The sequence below is a fragment of the Sarcophilus harrisii genome, chromosome 1 (genome assembly GCF_902635505.1).
Source record: "Sarcophilus harrisii chromosome 1, mSarHar1.11, whole genome shotgun sequence".
Classification (NCBI taxonomy): domain Eukaryota; kingdom Metazoa; phylum Chordata; class Mammalia; order Dasyuromorphia; family Dasyuridae; genus Sarcophilus; species Sarcophilus harrisii.
The window spans coordinates 16488152-16498017 of record NC_045426.1 but is presented as its reverse complement, the minus strand read 5'-3'; the positions used below and the strand labels follow the sequence as shown (position 1 = coordinate 16498017).

Here is a 9866-nt window from a genome sequence, read left to right as displayed (position 1 = left end):
CAGTATCGCCATGCACACCTTCAGTTTAAGGAAGCGTGCACGAGGGCTGCAAAGACAGAGAAGTACTACATTGTGGAAGGCCTTGAATGCTGTGCTAAGGAGTCTAAGCTCTTTTTGGTAACTGTGAAGCAAAAAGAAAACATAAATAGAGAGAGGGAGGGGGTATGGGGAGAGGGGGGGAATGGGGAGAGAGAGCAAGGGAGAGAGTGAGAGAGAATGAGAGCAAGAGAAAATGAGAGCAAGAGAGCGAGAGCGAGAGAGAGAGAGAGAGAGAGAACACGCTATAATGAAAATTAACTCGGGAGGAAGAGGAATGGGTGGGAATGGGGGCTACTGTGATGCAGGCAGGTGAGCAGGATGGGGGGGAGTTAGAGTAGGAGAAAAGGGACACATATAGAGGTGTACATAGAAGCATCACATCCAGAAGGACAGACACCCCAGAAAGTCAAAGGGAGGAAGGTACAAGAAAGAGACACAGGGGGCAGTGGGGGCCGAGGTTTGCATAGAGATATACACCTGAGAAAGAGACAGAGACAGAAGCCCCTCCACAGGAAACAGGACAGGTCTCTGACGCCCCATCCCCGCCGTGGCTTCGCCAAGCCAGGCTCTATTTTTGCGACATTAGGCAAAACGGGCCATGGCCTTTCGGTACGTGCGTCCTGGGCTGGATGCGATTAAAGCAGACGAGGGCTGGAGCTGTCCCACTTCGGGCCGTGTTTTTAATTGGAGATGTTTATTTTTTTTTAAATAACTTTTGCTTCTTCCAAAGAAACCCAATGGTAATAACAAATAGTTAATAGAGTCGGTTCTGGTTCTCAATTCCTTAGAAAAAAAGATCAACAATGAACTTTTTACTGGACCTTTTTATATACTCCCCTCCCCAAAGTATAGGGTTTCTGGGGGTTCGAGACTAGTGTAAACATGTCTACTCAGGAGTAAATTGGCTTTGAACATGTCACTTCAACCCCAAAGAGTTGGCAGGAAAGTTCCCTGGTTCCTGAATCCATTAAATTTTAATTATAAAGTGTGAGTCCCTGTTATAAATGGGGGCCCTGGAAAAAGCGGACTGGCTTTCCACACCTTGAAAACATGTCAAGTTCGTTTCTTAGAACAGCACAAAACTTACCTCTTTCAAGGAGAGGTGAATGCATTAAACCAGAGAGAGATTCGAGGTTGGGTTTGTGTGTTTTTAAAGAATTCTTTTAAGATCTTAGGAGGGACCGGAGAGGTCGCAGGATTCTTTCCCTTTTACAGGGGAAAGTTGGAGAGATGTCAGCTAGCACAAGCCTTGGATGATAAATAAAATCCATGCCATTGTAGCTTTAGTAAACAGTGATTCCTTTTCTGGATGAGCTCACTACCAACAATGGGGGGCCTTCGGGCCGGAGCCTTCGGCAGTGAAGCACTTGTCCCACATGCTCCCCTCCGGCTCCAGTCCCCCAAGTGGAGGCAAGGGCACTGCTTCCTCCGAGAGTTCCATGGACCCACATAGGACAAGAAAGCCTGCTCTAAGGTCAGTGTCCTCCCTCCCGCCGCTGTCCAAAGCCCCCTTTGCGGAGGCAAGGAGGTTGCCCCAAAGCTGCTCCTGCACGTGGCACACGGACAACATCTGGTCAGTGTGAGGAGGCTCAGCTCCTGCCCAACTGGATGGCTCCAGTCTGATTACTCCAGAACTGTGGCAGGGGGAGAAGATTCTAAAAAAAAAGAGGAAAGGGCATAAAAATTAAGAGATGACACAGGATGGTAGCAAGAGTCCAACGCTTCAGTGACTTGGGTCTCCATCGGGGGTCTTGACATTTTTATTCAATCTGCATTTTGACTTCTGGGTTTCAATGGGATCGGTCTCCTTTGTGAGTCTGTGTATTATACTTAAGGCATCATCCTGAGAACAGGTCTCTGCCCATGGGCTTCACCAGACTGGCTGCCCAAGGGGTCATGGTACAAAAAAGGGTCAGGACCTCTGATCCAGATGGAGAGAAGACCGGTGAAGGAGCTGGGATCATCCACCTTGGTACACGGGGACAAATGCTCAGCATTGGGGCTGCTGGGGATGGAGAGGTGGGCTGAGGCGGGTAAAGGGTTTCCCTCCTCTTACCTGGCTCGAGGCTCTGGGCAGCCGGGTAACTGGGATTGGGGAACAGGGTGCTCGGGTCCTGCTCGATCGCTCTCTCCTCTGGGTCTAGCTCTGGAATGGGAGCACAACCACCTGGGTGAACGAGAAGAACAGAGCCTGAGCAGGGGCCGTGGTGAGGGCTCGGCTGGGACAAGAAAAGGGCCTGACGACACCAAGGGAGGATCCAGCTCTCTCCCTTCTGCTGCCCACCATGGGATGCTGAAGGCTCCACGGCTACGTCTCTGAGTCAGAATGCAGAAGTCCCCAGAGTCGCCATCACACAAGGTTCCAGGATGGATCTCTCCATGTCGGACTAGGGAACCCACCACCAGAACGAATCAGATCCAGTGTGAGCACAGAACCCCCCAGCAAGCAGCATCTGCCGGTGGCCTCCAGAAGGGACCACGGTAGGGTCTTCCTGTCACTAGATTTTTGTCTAAGTTCCCTAACTTATGTGCCCAGGGCACAGAGCAGCAAGCCAGAGGACTGCAAAGCCAGAGAGTTCCATCAGAGATAAGTGCAATCTCTCATCTCTTTTTTGGGATTTGCAAATTCTCTCTACCATCCCACAAAGATCCTAGGGACTTACTTGGAAAATAAAATGAAAACCCAAAAGGTGGATTTTTGAATTTCATCTACAAGCTGACTAGCCCCATTTGCAACCATCTGCTACATCTGGTGGACATGAGGCTATAATAGCTCAAGATTTCAGGATTCTAGAGCTAGCAGGGACCTCAGTGAACGTTTTGTCCGAGCTGCCTTTGAACAGGGACTCAAACTAGCTCATGCTTAAGCCAGTGGTCACTGAGCTCCTGCTGGAAGATTTCTCGAGGTGAAAAAATCCCCAGCAGCTCCAAAAGTAGGAGCCCATTCCTCCCAGGGACAGCTCTTAGTCTTAAGGAGTTTTTCTGAAATCAAGCCTAAATTGAGCTTTTGGTAGCTCTGGGGTCGAACCCATGGCCCTCCAGTTCTGCTTACTGGACCTAAATAGAACAAAGTTAATATTTTTTTCTGGTGTTACCAGCTACTTAAGACTCCATTCAACTGGAGTTTCTTCTTAATTTCTTAGAGAATTTAATTTCTTATTTTAGTTAAAGATCGTTTAAAATTATTTTTTTTAAAAATGAAGTTAGAAAAATCAAAGTGAGGAAACACTTCACCAATTTAGATCCATATCTGCTCTCTTCACTACAATCTTTGAGAGTTGGCTGGAGGTACTTAAATGACTTGTCCAAGGTCACAGAGATGTATTTGAGACCAGATCTTCTAGATGCTGAGTCTGGTCCTACATACATGACTCCCTAACTTCATCTCAGAAAAAAAGGCTACTAGATCATGTTTCTTTCATTTGAATGATATCCTGCCTTTAATCAGAAGGTTCTGATTAGTTAGACATATGTTCTGATACAATAGAAAGACTCCTGACTAACTTTTCTTTCTTTCTGGTTGCTTAGAAAGCAGAGGAGATTCTAAAGTGCTCAGTGATCATTTGTCCTTTCTTAATGCTTGAAAAATTAATTTTAATTTAATTTAAAATTTTTAAATAATAAAAAAATTAAAATTTTTAGCGTTTTAAATTCTGAGGATAATATGGTATAAAAGGAGGATTGCAGTCATTAGAAGGAAGCTGGTCTTCCTTTTCTCAGCTTTGGTGCTGGGGACTTCTGATATTTCATTGTAAAATGAGCTGGTGAAAATGTCTGGGCCCCAACATTTGGGGAATAAGCAAATGATCTGTGGCACCAGATTGTAACAGAATATTCTGACACCACAAGGAACAATGAGCATGAGGCACGCAAGGATGGATGGGAAGACTTGTTCACACTGGCCCAGAGGGAGGAAAACAGAAGTGAAGTACCAACGGACATAATAGCTACAGTCATTTAAACAAAGACAAAACCATGAGGCGAAGGAACTCGGGCCAAAGACAATGGCCAGTTTTGGTTCCAAGTGACTAATATCAACACAATTCCTCAGTCTGTTAGGAAATGGTAACCATCAGCCTTGTCCACTGCAAGTACAATGTTAGCTCATTTTATTTCTCTTTTTTGAAAAAAAAAAATAATTTAACAGGAAAGTACTAAGGGGTGTGAAGGTATTAAATAGGAAGTAAATAGGATTACTGCATAAAAACAAGATGGATCAATTAAAAAAAGCCCTGCCCTAAATTAAGTAGAACTGATCTATACTGGAGTCTGCTTGGCAAAGAGCAATAGAGATGTCAGTCTTGGAGGGTGGCTTGTTGAACTAGTTCCTGATGAAAGAACCACTTCAGAATCCTAATACAATTATTACACTCTCAGTTTCGCCACAGTGCCATGGACAAGATGAATGTTTTCCAAGGAGCTCTTTGACCAAATAATTTGTATCAATACCCTAGATACCCATAATGCTTTTGGGGGGATATATAATGAATAAAAAGCAAGAGGTAAAGTTGCTTTTTATTTAGTGCCCCTTTTTTAGATTTCCGCCCTCCTAACCGAAGATGTTGATCCTGGACTAAAACCAGAAAAAAAAAGAAATAAAGAAAAGAAAAGAAAAGCACTTGTTGTCCTAATTGAGGTCTTGAGCAACTACAGCTGCAGGTAAGCGTCAATGGTGTTTTCAATGACGCATCCAAGCCAATGGGCCTCTCTATAGGAAAAGAACTGACACCTTCTAAGTTAGAGGTCAAACACTCAGTACTTTCCAAATCCAAAACTATCCTGGCCCCCTCTCAAGCAGAGTTTCACAATATTAATCCAAACATCATAGTATTTCTTTCCCTAATAAAACTTCCAAGAATGATTTTTAAGCTCTAACAATGTGCTATAAAATCTTTGTGTAACAGAAAACCAAGAGGTCAGTCTCTCCAACAGGTAAGCTGGCAACATAAAGCAAGGCAAATTTACAAAACAAAATGTCACAAAATATTAAAATGGGAAAGGAAGCTATCCAGTCCATCTGTATGAAATCAGCATGAGATGATCAATCAACTTAGCACCTGCTACGTGCCAGGGACTGTGCCCTGAGGATGCAAAAAGAGTCCGTGGCTCCAGTGAGCTCACAATCTAGTGCCAGCAGCGATGATCCCTGCCCTACAGATCACAGACTATCAGATGGAAATGGACCTCAATGGCCACCGAATACAGTAGGAGTCTGGACAATTCCAACTATTAGTAATTGGTCATCCAGCCTCTGCTAAAAAACATCCAGACAAGAAGACCCGGCAGAATTCTTGATGTGGTTGATTTCATTTTGAGGTAGCTCTAATTAGTGGGAAATTTGTTCCCTCGTGAAAGCTAAATCTGCCCCTTTCAGGCTGGAGTCACTTTAAATTTAAAGTCTGCCCATGATCCCCTGTTTGCTTTCGTGTCCTTACAATGGGGATCTTAACAGCCCCTACTTCCTCTGTTATGGGGCTGTTGTGGGGATCAAATGCTTGTAAAGCCCCTGGCACAGTGCCCGGTACAGAGTGGGTCCAAAGATAAGGAGGGCTGGAGCACTTAAGTGGTGGCAAGAGGAGCAAGAAGTGGAGAGGACATGGAGAGGAGAGGACATGTTATGAGGAGAATCCCAAATACCGATTTCACCAAATACTGTGGTATCCATTAGGATGTCTCCTGTCTGCCTTCCCACATCCATCAGGGCAGTGCTTCTGGAGCTGGATTAAGTCTGGGTATGACCACAGAAGCACGGTGCTCTGGAGGGAACAGCATCCTGAATGGCCAGGAAGGAAAAAAAGGGGGAAGAATGGCCTGAGACTTGAGGTCTGCCAGATCTGGGGGGCCAGGTAGGTTAGCGACTGCAGATCTGCTGCTCAGGGGAGAGTCCATCATTCAGGACAAAGTGCTACCTTCAAAGACAGAATGGGTAGAATTGACTTCAAAGGTCAAGGCACAGAACTCACTTTGAGTCCTTGGGTTGTCCTAACCCAGCTGCAAAGGAAGTCTTGCACTTGACAGTGGGCCTCCATCACAACAAGCCCCTGGGAGAACAAGCCCACCTGTCACAGGTCAGACCAAGGTCTTCCTTGAGCCAATCTGAGCCTTCCAATTAAGATGCTGGCCCTCTACAGATGCTCCAGGAAGCCCTGCGACCTTATGTCAACTCTGCCCGTGACCCCAGCCCAGGATGCTCCCTGCTCCCCTTCTAGAGAATGGGAAAGCATTTTTCCTTTAGTTCATGGGTTTCCACCTGAGCAGCTGCTGTTCTCCCCCTTGTCCCGGCTCCTCCAAAGTCTCGATGCCGTCCTTTGCGTTCTCAGCCCACTAAGAAGATCTTAATTATTCTAGCGGGGCAATTCATCCCCAGCTACCTGCCCTTGTTTCCATATTCAGCGTGGGTCTGCAAAGGATAATTATAGAGGTACGCTGTTAAACGTCTACCTGGCAGAGAGGATTTCCGCTGAACGCTGCCAAAAATTCAGGTACCCGTCTTGTTGCTCCAGTGAAAACATCATAAACAGACACTATATTGAGGAAATAAGTAAGCCCACCCTATAATTGTGGTCATCAACCATCTCTCCTGACAAATAAGCCCAATAAAGGTGAGATTCCAACACATTAGGTGCCTGTTTATTGAAAAGGGATTTCCTCAACAGTCCACGTAAAACATTAAGTGCCAATTTATTCCTCTCCTAGACAGTATGACGGGAAAGTAGAGCTGCTTAAAAATTATTTTACATTTACTGATTACCTTGGGCAGCAGCAGCAAAAAAAAAAAAAAAATGAAATGGAGTCTCCTTCAATGGGGGCTGTTAAGATCTAGACAAAGGGGATTGATATAAAAGAGAAAAGAAATACTCATCCAGGAAAGAAATAGGCCTAAGTCTGAATTCAATTCAATGAAGTGAATGGGAAGTTGAACATAAAGTTCCTACTGTGTGCTCGTGATGTTTCCAAATTAATAGGGGTGGTGTGGGTTGAGGGAAAACACATGAAGTGTCATGATAAAAAGGGACAGTAAAATAAATGTCAAAGAGATGACCAGCATTGAGCTACGGAAACTGAGAAAGAGTATTTCTTCTGTCTGGAAGGAACCAAACATTAGCCTAGGAGGAAAGGAAGGATTTGGGCAAATGGAGAAAGAAAGGGAAGGGAGGAACAAGAGTCCCTTCCTGTCCCAGGGAGAAGAGACAGAGCCATGGGAGAGGACAGGATGAGAAGAGGGATCGAGAGTGACCCAATTTTTTTTTTCTAGAATACCAAACATATAAAAGGGAATAATATAAGCTAAGGCCAGACAAGCCGGGTGGAGCCAGACTGTGGAGGGCCACGGGCAGGGGCTTTTTTCTGTAGGCAAAGGAAAGCCTTTTGATTTTTATGACCATCTGTAAGAAGTAGTTTGCTGGGAAGCAATGATTCTTCAATGATTTCAATACTTCTTTAGGCATTTCTTTTTTTTAACAAGTAAGTTTTTAAAATTATTTTTATTTTTACATCATCTATATTTCTTGATGAATCCTTCCCCCATATTTCCCCATTAAAATAAGCTATTCCTTATAATAAAGAGGAAAAAAAAGAAAGAAAAATCGTGACTAGCCAAGTAATCTGCAAGCAGTATTGCACATCCATAGCCCATCGCTTTTTCAAGAGTGGGAAGAAGGTGCCTTTTCCCATTGCTCCTTTGGGAGCATTGTGGTGGGTGGTCTTTCTGCTTACACTGTTGTAATCCTCGTGCACAAATCATACTCCATGGATGCCCAGTAGACATCTTAAACTCAGTAGATCCAAAACAGAACTCATCGATTTTCCCCTAAACCCTCCTTCCTATTTCATTCTCCTGTCCCTCAGGTCCTCAACTAGGACACACCTTGGACTCTTCACTCCCTCCTACCCCACCGAGCCAACTTAGGCCAAAGCCTGTGGATTGCACCTTCTTTAATATCTTCTCGACATTGTCATCCAGTGCCCATCACTTTACACCTGGATTATTGCACAGCTACCAGGGTCTGCTGCCTCAAGTCTGTCCCCGCTCCAAACCATCCTTCGTTCAGGCACTAAAGTGATTTTCCTGAAATGCAGATATGATCATGGGACACACACTCTCCCACTCAATAACCTCCAGTGGCTCCCTCTTCCCTCCAGGATCAAATACAAAATGCTCCATTTTTTTCATGACCTGGTCCACACTTACTTTTCTGGTCTTCTTACACCTCATTTTCCTTCCTACACTCTTCAAGCCAGTGACACTGGCCTTCTCTCTGTTCCATGAACAAGATCCTCCATCTCCTGGCTCAGGGTTTTCTTTGTGGCTCTCCTTCCTCCCCTCCGACGTCTTTTAACAGCATCTAAAACCCCACTTTCTACCCGAAGCCTCCCCTAAACCCTCTCAATTTCAGCGCCTTCCCTGTTACTTATTCCCCATTTATCCTGTACGTAATGCTCCTAATAAATTTATTTAAATGCTTTCTTATCCATTCGAGGATAAGTTTCTTGAGGCTAAGAGAGTGTCTTTTGCTTCTTTTTGTGTCCCTGGTATTTAGTACGGTGCCTGGCATATAGCTGGTGCTTAATAAATAATAAAGCTTAATAAAGCACAGCACCTGATCCCATTTAAAGATCAGAACAACTTTCCCTGCCCAAGAGATGTCCTGGTAGGCTGGGCAAAAAACTGGATTCAGACTCAGAAAAGTCAGGTTTGAGCTCACATTCCACCACCTGGCCCTTGGATCTCAGCACCCACATCTGCAAAATGGAGGAGCTGGACTAAATGACTTCTAGAATTATGTCCAGTTCCAAATCTGGGAAACTCATGATTCCAAATATTGTCCCCATTGGGCAGATGATGAAACTGAGGTGAGAAGAATGTGGTCACAGGGGACAAAGCGGCACATCTGAGATTCAAATCCAGATTCCAACTAAGGCCCTCTCACTCTTCAAAGCCAAATCTCCCCACTCCAAGTCATACCTCCTGCTGCCCTCCAATATTAGTTATTATATTATCCATATATGTATATTATTCATGACATATAAGTAATACTTTTATATGTTATTATATGATTTGACCTTTGTAATAAGTTATTTCTTTGTCATTTATTACTTATATTAGTTATTATTTATACATATTTATACATTTTTATTTATTATACATTTTTATTATTTATTATTTTATTTTATTTATTTATACATTAATGTAAATAATGTAATACATTGTACATTGCATTGTATGTATGTAATACATTACATTGTATACAAAGTGTAAATGTATAATAAATATTATTATAAATAATGTATAATAAATAAAAATAAAGTTGTCACTTCTATCATTTTATTATGCTAATTATTATTTCTTTATTTACTACTTGTTTTAGATATTTATTTATTTAGCTATTGTTTGGTTATTACTTTTATTACCCATGTAATATGCTAGTTATTATCTATGCCAGCAGACATGTGACTGAATAGTCCATTTTCAGAGCACCCAAGTGAGAGACACTGTAGCTAGTTTAAAAACCATGTTCCGAGTCTTGCAGGATGTTAGGATCCCAGACTTTTACTTATATTTATTTATTAGTTATTTTAGTTATTATTTTTATTACCCACATAATATGTTAGTCATTATCTATGTCAGCAGACATGTAACAATGACACTGTAGCTAGTTTAAGGACCGTGTCCCTTGTCTTGCAGGGTGTCAGGGCCCCAGACTGTTCCTTCTATTATTTATTACTTATTTTCATTATTATTTTTATTACCCGTGTAATATGCTGGTTATTATTTATATCAACAGACATGTGATATAAATGTGACTGTGTCTAGTCCCTTTTCAGAG

The 9866-nt window shown here is 43.2% G+C and overlaps 1 protein-coding gene across 3 annotated transcripts in view; it reads right to left on the bottom strand.

Moving 5' to 3' along the window:
- Positions 1–208: 208 nt before the first annotated feature.
- Positions 209–9866, bottom strand: part of BBS9 (Bardet-Biedl syndrome 9) — a 282920-nt gene continuing 273262 nt past the window's right edge. For 2 of the 3 annotated variants that reach the window (XM_031952936.1, XM_031952944.1), the window contains 2 exons: positions 2096–2206; positions 210–1694 (listed from right to left, as the gene is read on the bottom strand). In XM_031952936.1, coding sequence (XP_031808796.1) covers positions 1663–1694; positions 2096–2206 — 143 coding nt within the window. In that variant the 3' untranslated portion in view covers positions 210–1662. Of the gene's footprint in view, positions 1695–2095; positions 2207–9866 lie in introns of all 3 variants that reach the window. The other variant, XM_031952960.1, reaches the window with a different exon arrangement.